This window comes from Salarias fasciatus, chromosome 11, assembly GCF_902148845.1.
Source record: "Salarias fasciatus chromosome 11, fSalaFa1.1, whole genome shotgun sequence".
Classification (NCBI taxonomy): domain Eukaryota; kingdom Metazoa; phylum Chordata; class Actinopteri; order Blenniiformes; family Blenniidae; genus Salarias; species Salarias fasciatus.
In genome coordinates, this window is record NC_043755.1 from 2,744,345 (window position 1) to 2,766,169 (window position 21,825).

Here is a 21,825-nt window from a genome sequence, read left to right on the forward strand (position 1 = left end):
TATATATCTGGATATCCAAAGTGCGGCCCATGTTTCTACATCCATCGTCTGTACTTCTTCATCCCACTCAGGGTTTCAGAGACATACTGTGGTTACATGGTTTGCTACATGGTGTTTTAAAATTCAGAACTGGTTTATTTTGAACTAAGCAATTCCAAATTATATTCATGAGTGTTTACATGGGAAAAATGAAGGATTAAATCCTCTTTAATGCCAAGGGGCTGCGAAACATTGATTGGGCAGGGGGCGGCCGTGATGTTCCAACATCTACCAGAAGTAAACAAAGCAAAGCATCTTGGTGGCGTCTCCATCTTGGAATATTGCGTCATCACGACCAAGTTTTCAGGCGTTTCCATGGTCATTTTAGAGCAGATTTAACCCTTTATTCAGATTCAAACAGGAATAAAAAGTCCAATGTAAACGCACTGATTAAAATCAGATCATCACTGACCACCCCGTATCAAGATGCTACAAAATTTTACACACTTATTCAATGTTGAAGCACTAAAGAGGGAGAAGCATATGTTTACAAAAAGGTTTATTTCTTTTTAAAATGTTTTTACACTCGTATGACAATGTGCTTACACAATAATTACAGTAGAGTAGGGTGAAACTTAGTTTGTACATAGAAAAATTATAACAAAAAAAAAGAGAGAGAGACATCACCAACATTAACAGAAAAAAAAAAAAAAAACCCTGGCCACTGAAATAAAATAAGAAGGCTGCGAGTCAGTGGAGTCCGAACTTTTGACAGGCTCGTTGGGGAAACTGCATCAGGAGAACTGAGCTGGTGAGGAACGCTGGGCTCACTGTGCTCCACGACCCTACTCTCCTGCATACAGCTTTGGTAATTGTACACATTATTTACACGCTCAATGCTGAAATGATAGTCCTTTTACAAAGTGTCTGCTTATTTAAACATTCCCAAAACTATTATTTCATATATATTCATATATAAATCAATATACAATATGTTGAAACTGTGTTTAATGCAATTGTTGGGCTGTGAAAAGTTGATGATCAGATGTTTAAGAAACACCGCCTGCAAACTGTGGAAAAAAAGAAAATTAGATGGAGCGAGGCCAACTTAACTGTCTCTTAACTTGTAACTGGGACAGACTGGTGAAAAAAAAAAAAAAAAAAAAGCCAGAGCACACACACGCAAACACGAACGCACACACACGCGCGCGCACACACACACATTTAGGTAAAAACTGCAATGCTACAACCTTCATTTTTAGCGTCATTCTTGTTGATGGCAGAACGAGTCGGGAGACAGGCCGGACGACAAATGGAGAGAAACGGACACACGTCTAAACAGCAACATCAAACATGGCATTAAAACCCTGCTCCCGTTATTATACATTTCATAAAAGACGAGGGAAACGTCGACCTCTGACCCCTTGGCCCAACCTGCTCGTCATCGGTTGATCCCTCGGCGCACAGAGTTAAAAAGCTCCTCCCGGCGAGGGCACGGTACTTGAAGCAGGACACTTGGAAAAAAGGAGGAATTTTCCCAGAAGGACACCACTCTGACCTCGGCCTGCATCATGCATTCATAAAACAACGGCGGCTCCAGAGTCTTTGTGGTTAAGAAGGCAGGGTTTTGGGGAGTGGAAGCTTGGACCTCCACAGCCCAGTTAAAAGCAGCACCAGATAGAGTCAGTGGTGGCGGGGGGTCGAGGCGTGCACGAGGAGACGAAGGTGAGAGGAGGAGGAGGAGGAGGAGGGGCTGGACTGTCCACGGTCCGTCTTTAACAGCGGAAAATTCGACACCGGGCTTGATTCCTTTCATCTTTCCTCATTCAGGGGAATAAAAATCTAAAAAGTGGAAATTGAGGTGATCATCTCAGGAACATACAAGAACCACAAAATGGGAACAAAAAAAAAACAAAAACAAAACAGAAAAAAACAAAAACAGTCAGTGAAAAGATGAAGTCTCTGTAGCACCCCTCAGTGTCATCCGACGAGAGCTCGGCGCGCGCCGAGCGCAGGGCGGTTCGGCGCCACTCCAGCCTCAGACCGCCTTTAGAACGGAGTTCCCGTGTAAATTCACTGGAATTGGAGAGCTTCTCGGGCAGCAGTGCAATTCTTTGACATAAATACAGATAAGAAACTACTTCACTGTTCAAGCTGACCAGTTTTTTTTTTTTTTTTTTTTACACGAAGGAGTGAGTGGAAAGGCAAATCTGTGCTTCTCCTATTTTCACGCAGAGCAGATCTAACTGGCCTCAGACGGTCAGTACACTTCAGTGTCCTCCTTGGGCCTGTACACCGAGCCAAACCTCTGCATGTACTTTTTGATGTACTCCTTGGTCTTGTGCTTCACATTCTCATTGCACTCCAGGTCCTCGGGGTTCTTGCAAGCCTTCAGCTCCTTATTCATGACTCCGTGAGTGAGCTACAAGACAGAACGGAACACGTATTCTCATGAGACTACAGCAAAATGACGCAACTCTAATGTATGTCTTTAATACTTCATCTAACGCTTTATAATTTCAGATAATAAAACACCGCTCTCGGTCGGGTAAAGCAGTCTTTCGAACACGTCCTCAGAGTTCTGGTATGTCCGTGTGGCACTCAGCGCAAACCACACACAGAATCCTGGGACCCACCGGGAACCGAGAGGGAAACAAAGCTGCCCTTTGATGAAACGCTGGCTAAAAAGAGCTGTTCTTAAAAAGGACCGAGTTAAACAAAAGACAGGCGAGATAATAGTTTACATGTACAATGTGTTTTTCGTCTCCTTCCAGAAGGGAGAATACAAAAACATTTGGCTTGCTGCAGGAATCGTGGGAGCTAAACTATTTAGTTCTGGTTTGAGGGGAGCTTTGAAAACGTTCCTTTTAAGTTGACCAATAAGCTCATTGTGCTCCGGCCACGGAGAGGCCAGAGAACAGCTGTGAGCGTCTCGGGGATTCACGGACAATACTGTAGGTTGGGTATGAACGCGGCGTTGTTCAACCTTACCTTTCGAGCCAGGTGTTTGAAATCCTCCGTGTTGCTGATGCGCCCTGATTTGCAGTCTGGCTTCCGATAGGGATTTAGACACGTCACTATGAACTGGGACATCTGAGCAACACACACACACACAGTCAAACTCAGAGGAGCACTTTTTCATCTGCTGGTATTCATCTACGTCTACAAAGAATAAAAACATCATGGAGTGAACAGTGTCTGCACAGACCGACTCACCTCTTTGCGAAACGTCTCTTTACTTTTTTTCGCCAGCTCACTGGAAGTGTCTGCTTCAGCTGTCTTTGTGGAGAACTGTAACATCATCAAAGGGATTAAATAATAACTCACATGCCTGTCCATGCATTTTATGACCAGTTACAGAGAGAACAACATTGCAAAGCCACTCTGCAGAGTTGTGTTTTGTTTTTTTTAACTCAATACGGCTTTCATCCCACACCAGCCCAATCCAGCGTGGCAACAAGCTGCTGAACAGTAGCCATCAAGGCCAGTGGGCCATCAAACAGCACCTGCTCGCCGGCTCCTTGACACAAAGCAGGGATATCCTGCCAGGATGCTGCCTCGCCGACTCCTTCTTTCAACAACAAAGGCCAGCGAGCAACAGCTGACTGAATGGACCCGCAACAGAGTGGCGAGTATCGAGAACAGGCAGAATCGACTCACGCAGACAAAACGCCGCGGCCGAGCATCGAGACACTGGATGCTTTGGGAGCGTTCGGCGTGTGTCATAGGTTCAAACTGCCTGGCGCGGACGCTTCCACTGTATATAAACCCATACTGGGAAATGGTCCATGACTGTGAAGCTGCTCTTGGAAGGAAGCGTCTCATGAAAAAACACAAATCTGCGTTCTCATTTTTTTCTATACTTTTAAAAAAAAGATCTCGGCTACATCTTTCTAACAGAGACAAAAGGCCACTCGTGAAGTGAAGCTATAAAATGAGAAACCGCAAATAAATGAACGCTAGATCTTCCAGATGGTTTCTATTATCCTCAAAGTCGGAATAAAAATGAAGGGAGAAAACAACGAGGCAGAGGAAGAGGAGATGAGCTTAGCGTCCCCCACCCCCCCTCCGCCCCCCTTCTGGCCTTGAGGCGAAGGGACAGACAGCTGAACGGAGGGTGGGGTGGCTGGGCACACGCTTCACATTTCTGTCTCCGCTTGATTCTGATGAAACCATTTGTGAGGAGCAGTCATCGGCGCTTTTATGGGACTCGATTGAGTCGAGTGTCGTGTGGAGCACTGTCCCCCCCCCCACCCCTCCCCCACCTTTCAACACAGCTGAAAATAATCGCCAGTGCAGCATCTTCAATCAGTTTAAGGGACGAACACTATAATCATGTGCTGCATTTAGGCACAAATACTCTGGGAAACAAAGCGGCCACGTGAAGCGGATTCTTTCTCGCTGACAATAAGATGAACTGAGACTTCGGGGCGTTGGACGTTGCTGGATTTCGGTGTCGGTGTGCAGCATGTGATCAACGACTGAAGGAAAATACCAAGAGAAGTGGCACAAACCAACAAACAAAGATTCAGTGTCCTGCTGACGGGTTTCACAGGAACTCATAGGAACAGCGATGTATTTTAGGAACGCCTTACAGAAAGGGTTCATAAACAACAATGGTGCAGAAAAAGAATAATATATGTGGTTTGGTGGGCAACACAGACTACTTAAAAGAACACAAGTCAGGTCAATACGGCGCTCTCTGTATTGTGACGGGATAGTTTGTGCAGCGTTTTTCCATTGCTGTTGTGAATTCAGTCCTATTTACAACATTCAAATTTCCTGACAGCTGCGACTGGTAAAGCTCACCTTGGAGGGATTCTCGTCGTAGGTGGGTGTCCCCAGGTCCATCTCTGACTCATGGTCCACACTTGTGTTGTCACTGCTTCCTTCCCACGTGGGCGGGTCCCACTGCGTTTGCCTGAAAGGGAACAACGTTGGAATCATAACGCAGACATGCGCCTTCTGGAGGCACATAGACGACAAAAAAAAACACACACCTTGTGACAATATGGTAGTAGTAGATCTTCCCTTCTGGGTCCCGAGCCACTTTCCAGTTGGGAGGTAGGACGATGGTTTTGGGTTTAGGAGGGGAAGGAGGAGGAAGGTCGATCACATTGTTGGGTACAATCATTTCCTGGAGGGTTGAGAGAATATATTAAATAATCATGAACACATTTGTAGCTTCAAATGGAAATACACACAGATGTGGCTAAAATGACCGGTAACGTTACACTTCAAAAGGAAAGAATAGAGTTATCCTAGATTAGATGAAGCTGGTTGAAGTCACAGGAAAATACCCATGAAACAGGCATGTTACTTTTGATTTTCTATTAAACACATTTTTTAAATAACACAAAAAAAAATTGCATAAGAAAAGACATCTGGCTTTCTGTATGAACACACATTATCACTTTTCTACAACTTCCAACTCCTGTACAACATTTTTGTTTAGATTTTCAAGGGGGCATCTCTAGATCCAGCAATAAGACATCGATGCTGTTCTGAAAGACTGCTAGGCTGTGTATTAGGCCAGTTTCCACTTCCATGGAGGTCAGCTTCACTCACATGGACATTAAATAATTAAAAAATAGCAGGAATCTGTCAGGAAAAAGCCTACAATCACAGAAACCACTTTTCTACACGATAATCAACAAATAACAGATCAGAAGAAAGACACCTGTACCAATCATAGTGATATGGTGGAGTGATAGGGTCTGTACTTTCAACGTCCTGCAGACAACTGCCTCATTTAGACGTATAGCTCCCCCCTGTGGCCACACAGAGACCTACAGATACCTTTAAATAGAAATGTTTCCAGGAACTCAACCTTGTTGAATAAACACATCTGGAATTAGGGACTCTTTGCTGCCTGTTTGTTGTTTAAGGATGCAAAGATGAACAAAATACAAATGGAATAACCGTTCGAGCTGTGGTTCCAATCAAACCACCTCCATCTATGTGACTACTTAGTGTAGTGTCCTCCTGCTTTATCCTTGCTACTCTTGATGTGATTAGGAGACCCAAGTTAATGTGTCTGTTACCTGCTGGACAGTTTGGGATGTCACAATGGTGGTAACTGTGCCTCCCTGCTGCACCACCACTCCCTGCTGATGGCCAGGATACACCGGCTGGCCGTGCAGATAGCTGGCTGTGGGCTCACTGTATGCCTACGAAGACCCGGCGTGATCGATCACAGCAAAACAAACGACAGAAATTCAGAATTCCATCAAGCAGCTCAGTGAAAGGTGAACTCAACATAAACAATTGACCTTTGGCTCATACCCATCCCTGAATGCAACTACCAACTGCCTGAACTCGGACAAACACTGGGAACCATTGCAGTTTGCTGCTTTGGATTTTAAGTCATTTAAAGACACAAACTAAAAACTAGCCATCAATGATGATCAGTGTTAGATGTGGCTTCTCTCGCTTCTAACTTCAGCTTCTTGTTATCCAGATCCTGTTAAAAATTTTGCACATGGCCTTCCATTGCATGCCGACCTTGCCGAAGGCTTCTCAATGGAATAAATTCATTTTGGCTCTAAAAGTTGCCTAGCACCATCACAAACATGCCATCAGCTGAGACAGCTTGTTCCAGTTAGCAACATTAAGTAAAGGGGGGTGGGCTGAGTCAAAGGTCAACTGAGATTTCCATGCATTACGAATAAAAAAAAAAAAAAATGAATGAGCAGTAAAGTGCAGTGACTGTAGAGCTTAATTGCAAAAACATATTAAAATGTGACAGCATACAGCAAATATAAGAGAGTCAATAAATCCCACCTGTATGACTGGAGTATTAGCCTGAGGGTACGCAGTGGGGATGCTGTAGATGGTCTGACATGGCTGTCCCTGGTAGTAAATGGCCGTCTGTGTCTGAGCCTGGCCCGGGGCTGCGGCGTACTGCTGCGCGGGCTGCGTCTGCACGGTCACAGTCTGCTGAGTGGTCGGGTCCCAGAGAGTGGTGTAGCTCTGCTGGCCCTGTACCTGAGTGGCTGACTGGGCAGGCACAGAGAGGACAGCTACACCCGCTTCCTGGGTCGCTACAGCTGCCTGGGCGTACTGCTGAGGATTGGCGGTGGTGAGGTTGGTGGTGGTGGTGATGTGCTGAGCGAGACTGGAGACCGGGGTGGTCTGAGAGGTGGAGGATGGGGAAGGCAGCCCCATCTCGGAGATGAGACCCGCTTGAGGAGTCTGTTCATAACCGACGCCTGGGTCGACGGGAGGAGTGGGGAGAAGAACTTTGCCCGCGTTCGGGTTGGTGGGATCGACAAACGTTTGGATGGGATATCCTGGAGGGTACGTGATGAAACCGGGGCTGGAGGCATACGCCAGAGCAGGGTCATAGGTCATTGTTTGAAGCTGCTGCTGCTGTTGCTGCTGAAGCTGCTGCTGCTGCTTCTGTGCTTCCCGCTGAGCAACTTCCTGTTCAAACAGCTTTCTGCGCTCCTCTGTCGACAGCTTGTTGCGCTCCTTGCCGACTCCTCTTGGTGTCTTGCTATTAGACGAGTCAAAGCTGAAAAATCAGGAGGACTGTTGAGTTTCAAAGGCTTTTGATGATAAACAGTTTCACTTAAAAAAAAAAAAAAGAAATCTTGGGCACGTTTCCCTGGTTAATGTCACAAATCACAAAATATTCTTACCGTTCCTCGGTGCGTCGGCTGCTCCTCTCATAGGATGAGGGCGGTGGAGACGGTGAACGTCTCCTCCTTCGTTCAGAACTGCGTGGAGTTTTGTCAGAACCCCGATCACGGTCCCGATCTCTGTCCCTGTCCCGGTCTCTTTCTCTGTCTCGATCTCTGTCCCGGTCCCGGTCCCTGTCTCTGTCCCGATCCCTGTCCCGGTCCCAGTCACGATCCCTCTCTCGCTCATATTCTCGGTCTCGGTCTCTGTCCCGATCCTTGTCCCGCTCTCTTTCACGCTCTCGGCTGCTAGAAGTGGTGCGTGGTGTCAAAGATGAGTCTCGATCCCGGCTGCGATCTGACAGAGGAGACAATTTTGTTGGAGTCGGATCAGTAAAAGAGGGTCAAAAGTAAGCTTTAGAACCTTACCAGTTGCTTCCTTTTCCACCTGACTCTTCTTTGGTATCCTGTACACCTCCTGAAATGAGGACAATTGAGATTTAAGTAATAAACAAACAGAAAACAAACATGTAATTACTTTTTATCGTGTTGTGCCGTTAAAGTCGACATTCTGAACAAACCTTCAGATCTTTCCAACTTTCCAGAAGCCGGGCAGCCATGCCACTAATGTCCAAAACATTGAGTTGGGGTTCCTGACTCCTCTCGCTCTCCACATCTGAGACACCTTCCTCCTCATCCTGAGAAGGAGTTCCTATCACTGATGGATCCACCGGGGCTGCTGGGACCTCGGAAGGCAAAGTGGCCTCTGGCGCTTCAGTGACTGGGGGAGCATCAGTGCTTGATTCACCAGACTGAGTCTCGCTGCCGGATGGAGGCTTATCCGCCTCTGCTTCTGTATTCTCTGGAGGTTGTTCAGATGGAAGCTCGGCACCGTCTGTCTGGTTGGATTGACTCTCGGGCTCATCTGCAGAACCAACAGGCTGTTCTCCCACAGTCGTTTCATTCTCCGTTTGAGTATTCTGTTGTTCCGCCCCTTCCTGCTCTTCACTGGACTCTTTTGGTACATCTTGTTCATCTGCCTGGCCCTCGATAATTTCCTCTTTCATCTCAGTATCGTTCTGTTCCACACCGGACTCAGTCTTATCTTTCTCCTTCTCAGGCTCAGACTGAGGCTGGATGATCGAGGTCAACTCTACCACTTCCTGTTTCTCCTCAGTGACCTGTTTCTCCTCTGTGACCTCTTTAACAGTCTCTTTAGCTGGATCTGCAGCTTCACTTAGTGTTTCTGTCTTTGACTGTTTCGCATCAGAAAGTTCTGCACGTGAATTTTCCTCTTCCTCCTCATCCTCTTCCTCCTCTTCTTCCTCCTTTCCATCAGAGGCTTTGCTAGCGTCAGAAAGTGCACTGTCAAGGCTGTTCTCACTGATGATTTTAAGGCGTCTGAATACAGCTGGCTTGGAGGGGTCGCCATCCATTTCTGGTCCCAGTTTGGTCGAGGACCCATCGGGAGTATTGAGGGGGGTTTGAGCCCGGGAGGTATTTTCACTGGAATAGCCATCCATCTCTGCCGGCTGAGGGAGGGTCTTTGTCTGGGCCCACCGCTGAATTAAGGTCAGAACTCTGCTTTCCTCCAACATGTTTTTCGTGCAGATGGGCAGCACAGCCAGGGTCTTCATGATCTTGAAGTAAAACACATGATTGGCAATCAAACAACTGATGGAACAACTCTGAATGAAGCTTTATCAGGTTACTGTGGAAAAACTCTGTCATTTCTTACCTCTAATTGCAGTTTGATGTTATTGGCACTGTTGCCTTTAGCTTCGGACAGTTCGGCCATGAAGATCCAAAGCAAGGACAACCCATGATGGTCGAGGAACTGCTTCAAGCAGGATGAATTTTGGGTATCCTGTGTCACACAATTAAATCATGTTACACACAGAACATTTAAATACCAAGTAACTACACGATTTGCTAAACATCAACAGCTGAGTTCGTACTTGTATGAGCTTGAGACAGGTGAGTTTCTGCTCAGTGGTTTCCACTCGGACCATTAGTCTACATAGAGACACCACCTGCTTCTCATCATACAGGCCTTCTCCATTCTCCAGTAATGCCTCCAGCTCCTCGTCGACCTGATAACAAACAGTGTTATGTTTTATTTGATGCAAAGCTCGATTTACTTCCAACATCAGCAAAGAACACATTTCTCATTAATATAGGATGATTCACAAAAACAAAAAGTAATTTTGGGGGTTTACTCAGTTCTGAACACAAACAAACCTGATTCTTACATCTAATAAAGCTTCATACATGTACTGTTTGGTTTAAAACATACACAAGGCAATTTGAATTATATTCTGTATACAATTGTGTTTTACAACTAAATTCACACACTTGTTCATTACTCACTATGAAACCACATGGATGAGCCTGGATGAAAAATGCTTCTCATGGAAACAGTAAATAGAAAATAGTTCTACTTTGCACTTTCAGCACCTACTTCTTGAACCCTACATCTTTTTACCCTTTAATTATACAATTTGAGGACGTCCACCTCAGAACCTTCAGCTACAGTAAAATGCTAATTCCAACTGGTGTATGTCAGTGGTGTATATAATTTTGGCTTTGCAAACAACTAATTAGGAAATGCAAAAAGCAGTTGAAAGAGACACACGAGAAGGAGTCAAATATTACTGAAGGGACTGACCGTGGTGAGAGCACTCTTTCGACTGCGGTCTTTTTTCATCTTCCCTCCAGCTGCCCGAACACTAACTCTGTTCTCCCCACCCAGGAAGCCTCTGCAGCTGGGCGCTCCACAGAAGCATTTCTGTGCCTCTTTCCTTCAGGGTGAAATAGAACAAACAGGAAATTTACACACGGACGAAGCCCTTTGATAATTATAAATCATGAACTAGTATTAGTGAAAATATTTCTAAAATGTAAAAATGTCTGCACACATGCTTCAGAAAGCATAAATAACACAAAATAACTGCCAGGAAACACTACCCGTATCTCTGGAACTGGTAGTCGAATGTCAGTTCGGTTCCTGCAGTGACTGCCTTGGTGGTGAAAAACCCAACGCGAAGCTGGCCATTGACCGTCCACTGCAACAGCAGAGAGAGTGAAAAAACCCCAGCTTAGTCAGGTTTCAGTAAAATAAACTGAAAGACTACAGAATCTATTTATTTTGCCGCTGTACCTTCTGAGTCTCACAGTTGGGCTCACAGCTGTGATTCATAAACCGAGAGCAGTTTCCCTTCAGTGTTGCGTCAATGATCTGAAAAGACGACACACAGGGTCATGTATTTCTAGCCGCCATCATGAAAACAAATTTTGAGGGAGTAAGTTATTTTCTTTTTTACCTCATTGTTCTTCAGTGACATAAAATAGTAGTGGATGTTCTTATTGCGAGCGTACTCCTTCACCCTAGTCTTGAATTCCTTGTGATCCAACACTTCACCGCAGTATTCCAGCACAAAAGTGTTTCTAAGAAAACAATAAAAAAAAAATAAGATTGACCATTAATAGTTCCTCTTTGAAAACTGTACATAGGAGCTTCAATAAATTAAAATTAAAAATAAATTATACTGAATGCTTTTAAAAGGCTTACGAAGCCAAGTCTTTAGCTGCCCGTAGTCCCCATCCTTTATCTTCTGTGAGGATAACTTCAAAATCTGCATGTTGTTTCATCTGAAAGCGACGATTAGAGCAGTACACTCCATTCAGGCACCGGGATGAGCTAGTAAAAAACAAAAACAGTTGATGTTAGTTGAAGTACATAGAATTATGATATAATTTTGCCAGTGTGCAGAAAATAAGCTATGAAAGCACATAGAAGGTGATTAGTCAATAACTTCTTAATCTTTTCAACATTGTGGATATTGAATTTCTACACTTTAAAATCCCTGTAAACCTACTCATCTTTAAGATTTTAATAAAATGACTTATGAACTCACCACTCAATCATCAGCAGTCTGTTCAAACAGTCTTCCCCACAGGCCAGTACTCCTCTTGAACGCTCCTCTCTGGGCAGCACTGGACATTCACATTGCATCCTCTTGATATCTCGATGAGATTTGCTCTTCTTCCTGCAAAGAACAATAAAAAACCTCAACACTTTACCTCTGAGGCACCCAAAGCATTTGTAAACTCGAAAACGTGATTGCTTTCTCAGACTGGAAAACACCTTACCGTTCAGTCAGGTACAGGTTCTCCTCAATCAGGTCAAAGTAAGGGGGCATCTTTTTGGACTTGGAATACTCTTTCCATTTACTGGCATCTTGAAAGTCACGCAGAGTGAGCAATGGACGTTGCGGGTCAGCTTTGACAACAGTTTCTTTCGAGCTGTCAGTATCCCCCTGACGTGATTTCTTGAGCGCAGGTCCAGCCTCGGCCTCGTTGTCCGAGTCCGACTCGATCTCTGGTCTCCGTTTCTTGGGAGGGCCCCTGCTTCTGTGCGACCTGAAGCTGTCGTCTCTCGGAGGATCGGGCACAGTGGAGCCCCTGCTGTTGCTGCTTATTTCATAACCTTGAACAAAGCTTGACGACCCCGTGGTGTTCGGTCCGCTGCATTCCATTTGCGTTTTACACAGACTTGCTGGTTTATACCCACTGTAATCGTCATTAGTCAGAGAGTCAGGATGGATTTCCCCCAAATGATCCTGAGAATGTTCTTGCGCATGGAGGTAGGGTTTTCTGTTTACTTGCATGTTTGGGGACTGTTGGGGGCACAAAGCATTACTCTGTTGGTGCGCTTGCTCTTTGGAGAAACTGCCAATAGTTTGAGTGTTTGCTAGCTGTGGTCCATGGCTGCTGTCAGGCTGCTGGTAGGTACTACTTGGCTGTTCTGGCTGCGAAAACTCCCAACCCAGGCTAAATCCGTTCTTGTCGTTGACAATACCAGCACTGAGAAGATCACCATGATGGTAATGCCTATATAATTGATCGCCTCTGCTACCAGCCCCATGTTGGGGCTGCCCTTGTGCACACTGTGTGGGTCTGTCAGATGTCTGAGTAGATCCTGTGGCATTAGCATGACCACTTACGTAAGGCAGAGCAATGACGGAGCCAGAGCCCTCTAAGTGACTAGTACTATCAATCATGTTACTCTGGGATTGACACAACACACTGTTACTGGATGAATCACTCAAACCAGTGTTTCCTATATTGCCGATAATCCCGTGAATCACTGTATGAGAACTGTGTGTTTCTGAAACATTTGTGTGATTGTACGGTGAGGCACCCTTGCTTTCTGTATCCACCATTAGGGAGGATTTGTTTGGCACCACAACTACAGAGTGCAGCTGCTTCATAGCCCCGCCACAATCCGAGTCGTACTCCGAGTTGTCACTGTCATTGGCATCACTCTGCCCTCCTAATGCTTCCTGTGTAAGCAACGTTCCCTTCTCGAGTCTGTTCTTATGAGTTATTTCCTTGGATTTGTCTTCGTAATTATCACCATTCCAGCTCTGTGGAGTAGCATTAATCTGAGGACACTCGTCCGTGTTCTGTTGTTGAGGAAAAGTCAGTTTTAGGTCACAGTGGTTGTTGCTGGTGTTTGCTTGTGAAGGCTCACTTTGGTCTTTGCATTTAGATGCCATGGATATGTTGTCTGAGCCAAAGCCCTCGTTGGAGCTCTCGGTATACTTTACCAGTGTGGAATGTGTAATCGCGTCTTGCTGTACGCTGTTGTTAAAATCGGCGTCCTGTTGGCCATCTTTAGCAAACTCGATCTTTTTGACTGAGATGACTTTTCTAACAGTAGGTTTACTCTCTGCACAAAAAAGCTTCTGTGAATTATCAGTCTCAGATGTGTCTTGGCCCACAATATCCCATCGAGACTTTCTGGTAGCACAGCCACTCTTCTTTATGGTATCCATATTTTGGTGCCCTTGTGCCACCTGACTCTCAGCTTCAAGATACGAGGAATCTGATTTGAGAGACATAATTGCATCGGGCTGCTTAATGACTGGCGAAAGGTTATTCAGTTCAACAAACTCGGGTTCGGTGGTTTGCTGGACATCATGTTTGACATGTGGATCTGATATGTCAGGCGATGATTTCGGCCCAGGAGAACAGTCCAAAACCTTCATATCTTCATTGCACATTATATTATCATTACTACTGCAAGAATTCACAACAGCTGTATCTAAGTTCACATGTGGTGGAGGATCAGAGGAAAGGCTATCCATCATGTCAGACAAGCTTTCTCCAGCAACATTAGCATGCTTCGAGCTTTCACTTGAGGTCACAGCAGAAGCGTTTGCTTTTTCAATTTCAACATCCAAGTTTGATTCTTTCTCTAACGTTAATGAGGACTCCTGGAAACTTGTATTCGAGCATGAAGACATCTCTTTAGGATCCTGATCTCCATGCTCTTTGCCATCCTCAACAGGGCCAGATTTTTCTACTTCAATCTGAGAGTACGACTCGGTGGTGGTTGCATACGAAGGTGCTTTGCCAGGGCTCTGAAATACCTCATCTGATTGTCTATCGTGCCCAGTGGCTTTCTCAGAAGGTTTTAAAGGGGTCAGCTGTTTCGAGTCAGGCCTGCTGGTTTTGTTTTGGGAGGTTTTACAGTTTTCCACAGAGCTAGAGTTTTTCTCAGAGGGGAGGGACTTTCCTTTATGGTCTGCATCAGAGTCACAGGAGGTACTTTTTTGGTGTTTATCGTATGCTTGAGAGTGGGTATGGACACTGGAAGAAGAGGACCTGGTGCTGGTCTCTGACTTATAATGACTGCTAGACTTACGGTAACTCGCATCCAAATCCGGGGAGCACTTCCGCTGGGAGTCTGAATCTAATCGCTTGGACGTCCTGTCAGACTTTGACGACTGCGTTCTTTTATCCATCTCACCTGAATAGGAAGAATCTAACGATTTAGAGGTTTTCTCAGATTTTGAGTAGGATGATGATTTAGAGTCTTTATGTGAGCTTGAGTAGTTGGATGACCTACTGGAGTCATTTGTCCTTGTCCTTGTTTTCCTATGGTCATCTTCAGAGTCGGAACTGTCCCGAGTCCTATCGGTACGAGAACGTGAACGTCTTCTTTCCCTACGTGGAGAACTCCTGTGCGATCGCCGATCAGAATCATGGTAGTACGACCTTCTGTCTCCTCTGGATCTCTCTGATCTGGAGTGAGATGAACTTGTTCGAGAGCCTCGAGATCTAGACCGCGATCTTGACCTTGACCTTCTTCGATCCTTGTCTGATCGAGATGAGCGTGAAGATATGTATCTAGAGTCTCGATCGGATTTGGAGTAACTAGAAGACCTTTCATGATTCTCCGATCGCTTAGAGTAACTTTTTTCCCTTTCCTCCAAGTGTGAACCAGAGGAAGACTTTTTCACGTCTTTGCTTCTGCTGTCGGAGTTTGTTTTACTTTTGGAATCAACTGATTTGCGGCTGGAAGACGTCTGGGCTGAATCTCCTTCAGATTCTGAGCCTGGGGGAGCACTATCCGATTGTGACCTGGTTTTCCTTTTGGAGTCCTTATTTTCCTGCTCAGAACTGCTGGGACTCTCTCCAGCTTTACCTGAGGAAGCAGCTGGCTTCTTGAGGCAAGGGGTTACTTTTGCTTCAGGAGCTTCAATGGGAGCGTTTTCAGAGGGGGCGTTTGGTGGCTGGGGTGTAGGGAATTCAGCTTCACTTTTGCTTGTCGGCATCTGTATTTCAGTGGTATTCTGCTCTTCAGGTGTAACAGATGCTTGCTCTTCAGTCACAGAAACACTAAGGATTTGTTTCTTAAAATGCATCTTTGTTAAGTCCGTTTTCAGTTTGGATGCTGAGGACACAGGTATTTGAGAGGGTGTCTCTGTTATCGATGTTGGCACCGGAGGTGTCGGCTTTTGCTCACTCTTGCTGTCTGTGCTCTTCCCTGCTTTATCTGAGGCTGACTGTGACAAGGCAGCATGAGGTTCAGTCACAGATTTCTCAGGACTGGCAGGGATGAAGAACGGGCTTTGAAGTGGCTTCTTTGTCTGTGAGAAGCTGAAGGACACTTTCTGACGACCCTGATCCTCTAGATTGACCTTCATCTTGGTCCCTTTAGGCAAAAGATGGTTGGACAGCATGACTCTGGGAGACAGGCTTTTGATAAGAGCTGCCTTGGACAGACCCTCCACCTTTACCTACAATAAAAGAACAAATATTTCCACTCAGTGTTTGCATGTATCATCATAAAGGCTACTTATATCATCAAAACAGACAGCGCACATTTACAGAGGTTTTCAGGATCACTTACCGACGCACCACTCCCTTCCTCTCTGTGGTTACGTAAGAGCACCATGGGAACATGAAAAAGAAAAAAGGACGAAATTAATTTGCATAGGTCATTGGGCAACATAAAATAGCATTAAGATAGCCAGGAGGAATGAAAGCCAGAAAAGCTAATTCTCGCAGTGACCTTTCAGGATGTCAACATGTAAGAAACAAGTGGTAATAATCTAGAAAATATGGTTTTCTCAATAAAAGAATGCATTATTTATATGCTCTGCTGAAGAAATGCAAGTGCAATTAGAAGTCAAATTAATAAAAGGCACAGTTGTGATTTATCTCAGAGAAGAATGCACTAAATTAGATTGGACAATAAATACTCAGTCCAACCTTATTTGCAGCGTGTAAAAAGCGTAGATTGACAAGGTAAGGATTGATATGCGACAGAACTCCTAGGACAGATTCCAAGAGCTACATGCTCAGCATGGTGCAGTGAGAGAGAGAGCGACAGGAAGTAATCAATCTGAATAGCAGATAAATCACAGGAAGCACCAATGAGGCTGTCAGGTTCACTGACCTATAGATGCCACATATATTGGATTTCCTCAACTCTTCCACTTAGAATCGGCCATTAGACAACCTGAAAGAATGGGGTATGTGGTCATAGTAAGTCGAAAAGACATTAGCTTCAATTCGAATATAGAAATACTGGACTGTTTTTGCTTTTCAAATGCTTCTACAGATGCTCAAAGTCATCTAAAATAGTGAAACTAAAGTTTAATTTAAATGGAAAAGTTAGAAATGATTTGTAAAATGATTGTGCACTTCACTCATAGAAACACATTGAAATGTCTTCTTAAAAAGTCATGGACAAATATTCTCGCTGCTTAATATGCAAGACTTTTATGTAGAAGAAATGTGACTGTCGAAAACATGGAAGTTAAAAAAAAAAATGTACCAACAGGATGACAGAACAAATATGACAAGCACAAGTTACTCCGTGGTCACTTTTCCATGCATGGCTCCATGTTGTTCAGCACACTGACTGTAGGCATTTTTGTGTGAGTTCAACAGCATCGTTCAACATGAGTTTAGTGCAAATACAAAACGCTAACAGTACGGTGTTTTTATCTCTAGCCTAAGACAGACATCCAAGTCATAACTGGTGTACATTTCAAAGAGTGAATCCGCACTGTGAACTCTGACCTTCATATTACACATGAACACAAACTCCTTAATACAAACAACTGAATGGTAATGCCATAATGAGTGGATTCACTTTTTAATTTTTTTGCTTTTCTCGTCTGAGCTTCGGCCACTTCAGTCTGCAATCACAACGAAGATCAGCTTCCAGTATGTTTCACTTCCCAGGCCCTTCACCAGTCACCACAGACACCTTGAGCTTTCCCGATCGCTCTCTGCTGCTGTAATTTGGTCTTCTATGACCTAAATACCTGTTCAGTCAGACTGAGGTCAGGTACCTGACTGTCGACACCAGGAGTATCAAACACATTTTACTTCAGGGGCCACATTCAGGCCAATTCCATCTGGAATGGGCCGGACGGGTGAAATAGTCCCATAACACCTTTTAGATTTAAACTTTTAAGTTCTCTTTGTTGTGGCACACAGCATACGTGACGAAATTGTACTTAGGTACGCAATAACCAAACATTTACTACGAAAAATTGTGGCAACGGCACCCAAATCTCAGATTGGCTCTCAGTGTTGTTCGCTACTTTTAGGAAATTTGTTTGGGAAAAAAAATTAAAGCTCAATGTTATGTTTGAAATTTTTTTTTTTTTAAATGTGCAAGGTCATTTAGGGGCCAGATTGGAGCCTCTTGCTGCCAGTTTTGGCCCATGGTCCTCATGTTTGATACCGCTGGTCTACAGTATTTACCTCTTTCCAATGTGACACAGTTCCTACCATTGCTGAGCTAAGCGTTCAATTACTAATAAAATAGGGCTGTGATACATCACAAATTAATCATTACTGCGACTTCAACCTGTACAATGTACAGACCTGTGGTACAGACTGAAGAAGAGGACTGACAGAACTGCAATACATAATGTTCCTATGTACTACTGACTCATGGACTCCAAACGACAGGATTTTGAACATGACAGAAACGTGTGAATCATCCTTTAAATCAGAAAAATATTGTTTCACACCTTGTGTCTCCAGTGCATTAGTCAGAAGTGCAAAAACCTCAAGCAGAAATGATCGAAAACTTAAAATATTTTTCTTCAGGAACACACAGCTATAGCCCAATGACAGCTGGTGTGAAGGGGCCAGAGAGGAGAAAGAGCACTGTGATCTGGAGGAGCAAATATGAACACTGAAAAACATTAGAATAACTCATTTCTGTTTGCATTTAACAGTAATCTGATCCCTATCTGACCCTTGACATCAGTACTGTATGATTACCGAATATCATGCAGCTCGATTTTGAACTCTTGTTGAAAAGCTGGATGTCGGTTTCCTTGGTTATTTCTTAAAATCAGCTCCTCCTTTATGCCTCCACCTCTTCCAGCTGAGGACGGTCAGAAGTTAGTATTAGTGGAATTGTTCCAATATTTGGTCCCTTGATAGAAACGAGTGTGAAATTTGTACTCCTCACTTTTAGTGTAATCAGACAAAACAACAGATCACATTATGGAGACTGACAGGGCTGACACTAACAAGTGTTCCCAAACAGCACACGTGACACACACCAACAAATAAACGGGCACAGACGTGTGTGTGCTGCTTTCAGCTCTCCTTCCTGCTCTATTAAAATGTGTCTGCTTCTTTGAATAGGCTTCAGTAACAACTGGGTCATTAAATCCATCAGGATTCCGTTTCTCTCCGTGACCTTCAGATTGAGACGTTTCTGTAGGAACACTCACCGGTACAGAGAGAGCTGTAGACCCAGCAGCATTCAGTCACATTGGAATTCAACTACTGCACACAAACCTCACTCCTTTAGCTTTCCATCACAAATTTTCTCTCTCCCTTTCTTTTGCATTCAACTGTAATTCACAACAAATACAAAATGCAAACTAGCAGATTACGAAATGACTCAAACAACATACCCTGCACTGTGCTGATCCGGGCCTGGTGCAAAGTCACATGAAAATAATTGTTTCTCTAATCAGTTGCTGTGTTTGTTGTTGGGAGAGTCATTTAGGTTAAATTAAAACATTTGTTTGTTATCAATTTTTTTTTTTTTTTTTGCAAAAACTGAAATTTAACATGGAACACTGAGTTTATTTTTTTGCCTAAAATTGCAGTAATTGTAACAAACAATCAGATGAAAATGAAGGGACTTAACTGTTATGTAATAGCTGTGATATAAATATACTGCATATTACAAAAATAGCTGCAGATATCTGAATTCCCTTCTTTGTAATGAGCTTCAAAAAAGCAGCAACACATTTATTCAAGTGCTGTGAAATGTAGCACACTCACACTCTGTCACACACTCATCCTTCTTTCTTTGTCACAAACTCTTTCATGACAAAAGATTTCCAAAATGCTCAGTTCTGCTGGGGCTTGATGCTGTTTTTTGATGACAACACTTCAAAATCTGGTCATGTTTTTGCTGTCCAAGCGTGAGAAACTCATAAACGCGGCAGTCCTTCATCAACACGGTGAACTGTAAACAGAGCCAAACACGTCCACAAAGAACTGTGTTCAATTTGTGCTTTCTAATACCTGATCTCGGACTTGAGCAGAGCATCCATTGAGAAACTCGTCTAGGATTAGTAGCCCTGAAGAGGCCGCTGGCCAAGAATAATCCAAATCAGAGAAATGAGCCTTCCAAAGTGACGCCACACCTGACAAACAAAAAAAGATAGGGTTTCGATTAACGTTTTGTCAAGACCCATACCTTCTTAGATCTACTCTGACAGACCCTACAATATTTAGCTTCTTGCAAATGCAAAAGTCCTACAGCCTGTGGTGTAGGGATCGTTATTTGTGCAGTTGGACACAGATTAACCTGCTGAGCAGGAATGAATTCGGCACGTCTCTTCCTGTGACTCCTGTTATCTGTTCTCTGCAATGTGGAACTACTACCTTCTCATGTTTATCTGCTATTAAACAAATGCCCCTCCTTGTTTTTCACTCATTCCTTAGGCCCCTATTTGGACAAATAAACCAGGAAAGATTGATATACAAATAGTAGTATCATGTTGTGACCACACACACAGAAACACAGATGGGTGCAAGGTGAGGAGAAAGCATGCTTCCACAGGACAAAAGGCTGTTTGGAGTGTGAGACACGTTACGAGACTGACCACATCGAGACGAAAGCCAAATAAAATAAGGAAAATACAATGACTGTTTAGACGCAAATCGAAGAAAGTAAGTAAGTAAGATACGGCCCGTGAAAGAAAAGTGGATAGAGCCAAACCATGGCCTTTTAAAAGGATGAGACCCCCCCCTCTGTGGAAAAGAGCAGAGGATGTGTAGCAAACCCAACACGGAAGATGTTCAAATAGATCCATGTTATCAAGACGATCGTGTTTCCGACATGAATGAAAAGGGGCACTAACCGCACCACACGACAGTGGAACTAGTCAAACTAAAACAGGAGAAGACGCTAGGCTAATTAGGATAGGCTAGCAAAAAGAGCTTTTCTGTGGGCCATCTTTAAAGACAGCGTAAGCTCGAGCTGAGATATCTAAACCACAATGAAGTGTTTATATGATGACTATCAACTGTTCCCTTCTCGGGATTAAAACCAAAGGTGCAGTTAGAGTCCTTTTCGGCTGCACGACATATCCAAAAGATCGAAATTCATCTGTAAGCAGGGACAGCTAGTCGATGAACTGCTAGCAGCTAGCACTAGCGTAGTCTGCAGCTAGCAGGCTAACGCGGCTAATGTAAACTTCTTTTTTTACTTGACGGCGTTTTAACTGTTTTAAGTGCCTTTAAGACACGCTAATCATTAACATTCACGTCGATTGCTTCTGGGTGTGATGCATATTTCCACACTGGTATACAAGCAATGGGATCTCTGCACCCGGCTTTACTAGCATGCTAGCACATGATGTTTTGTTTTGTAGCGAGATGGTTTCGCCAGAATTATCCAGCAGCAAACATCTCGAGATACTCACTTTACGAAGTGTTTAAGGTCACACGGTTCCCCCATCCTCGATATCACCGTGGATCGGCCCTCTGTGAACCATCAAGCAGCAGTTTATACACCGACGTGAAATTCATACGGAGCTGTCGGAAACGACGGTGGGCTGAGCTGCTCCGGTTGCTGCTGCTGCGCCCAGCCTCTGCATGAGTGAGCTACAGGAGAGCTAAGCTGCGGCTCACACGGCTAACACACACTTCCCAAAACACACATCATCGCCACGGACACGGTGGGACTTCAACCGAGAGTTATCACCGCCAGGCCGACAGTCAGATCCGGTAGAGTGGGTTTTCAACATGTGTTCGGGGGAGTTTTAGATCCACAAAGTGAAGCTCGCTGAGTCTCCGAGCTGCCGCTGCCGTGTCGATCGTCACATGACGGGGGAAACACAGCTGGCGCGAACCCCGGAGCCGGAGCGCACTGCGGGCCAGAACATCCTCCTCAAAACACAAGGCTCATCTTCATCTTCATCAAGCAAAACTCGAGGAGATGCACCACGCTACCTAGATACAGGCGGATGAATGAAAGCATCCAAAAAAAAAAAAAAAAAAGGTATTTACTGACAGGAAAATGACAACATCCAAGAGACAAATAATTGCATTATACTACTGTATGAATAACACAATAAATACACTTTTCCTTTTGTTTGAGAACATGGAATTCACAAACAAGTAATTTAATGTCATCTTTGGTATCGTCAAACAAGCTCTCGCTATTCTATTCTATTCTATTCTATTCTATTCTATTCTATTCTATTCTATTCTATTCTATTCTATTCTATTCTAAAGTGCTCACAATTTGTAAACAAACTGATGAGATCATGAGAGTCAAGCACGTTTTTTTTCAGGTGTCACATACAGCCCCATCCCCAGTGAGTCTGACTGTTCAGTGCCATAATAAAATACAGCGAAATGTCCAAAA

At 44.2% G+C, this 21,825-nt stretch overlaps 1 protein-coding gene across 2 annotated transcripts; it reads right to left on the reverse strand.

Annotated features, from left to right (window-relative positions):
* Positions 1-750: 750 nt before the first annotated feature.
* setd2 (SET domain containing 2, histone lysine methyltransferase) lies at positions 751-21,155 on the reverse strand. 2 transcript variants are annotated; one of them, XM_030102497.1, is made up of 22 exons: positions 20,879-21,155; positions 19,473-19,594; positions 15,805-15,826; positions 11,754-15,691; positions 11,519-11,650; positions 11,173-11,301; positions 10,925-11,048; positions 10,762-10,839; positions 10,569-10,666; positions 10,270-10,402; positions 9,560-9,694; positions 9,340-9,468; positions 8,183-9,241; positions 8,031-8,079; positions 7,623-7,959; positions 6,763-7,495; positions 6,024-6,149; positions 4,980-5,116; positions 4,789-4,900; positions 3,196-3,270; positions 2,971-3,072; positions 751-2,401 (listed from the first exon to the last, which is right to left on the reverse strand). In XM_030102497.1, the coding sequence occupies exons 2-22, from the start codon at positions 19,499-19,501 to the stop codon at positions 2,240-2,242; spliced, it is 7,839 nt and encodes a 2,612-aa protein (XP_029958357.1). In that variant the 5' UTR covers positions 19,502-19,594; positions 20,879-21,155; the 3' UTR covers positions 751-2,239. The 2 variants fall into 2 exon arrangements, with proteins under 2 accessions (XP_029958357.1, XP_029958356.1); XM_030102496.1 differs by lacking the exon at positions 19,473-19,594.
* Between the last annotated feature and the right edge of the window lie 670 nt (positions 21,156-21,825).

Excerpts from the sequence above, each read along its gene's own strand:
- setd2 (XM_030102496.1), bottom strand. The coding sequence starts at position 20,913 with ATGGGGGAACCGTGTGACCTTAAACACTTCGTAAA. Across the intron at positions 7,960-8,030 it reads GGTGGAAAAGGAAGCAACTG|ATCGCAGCCGGGATCGAGAC; the intron begins GTAAGGTTCTAA and ends CTCCTCTGTCAG. Across the intron at positions 5,117-6,023 it reads CATCCCAAACTGTCCAGCAG|GAAATGATTGTACCCAACAA; the intron begins GTAACAGACACA and ends TCAACCCTCCAG.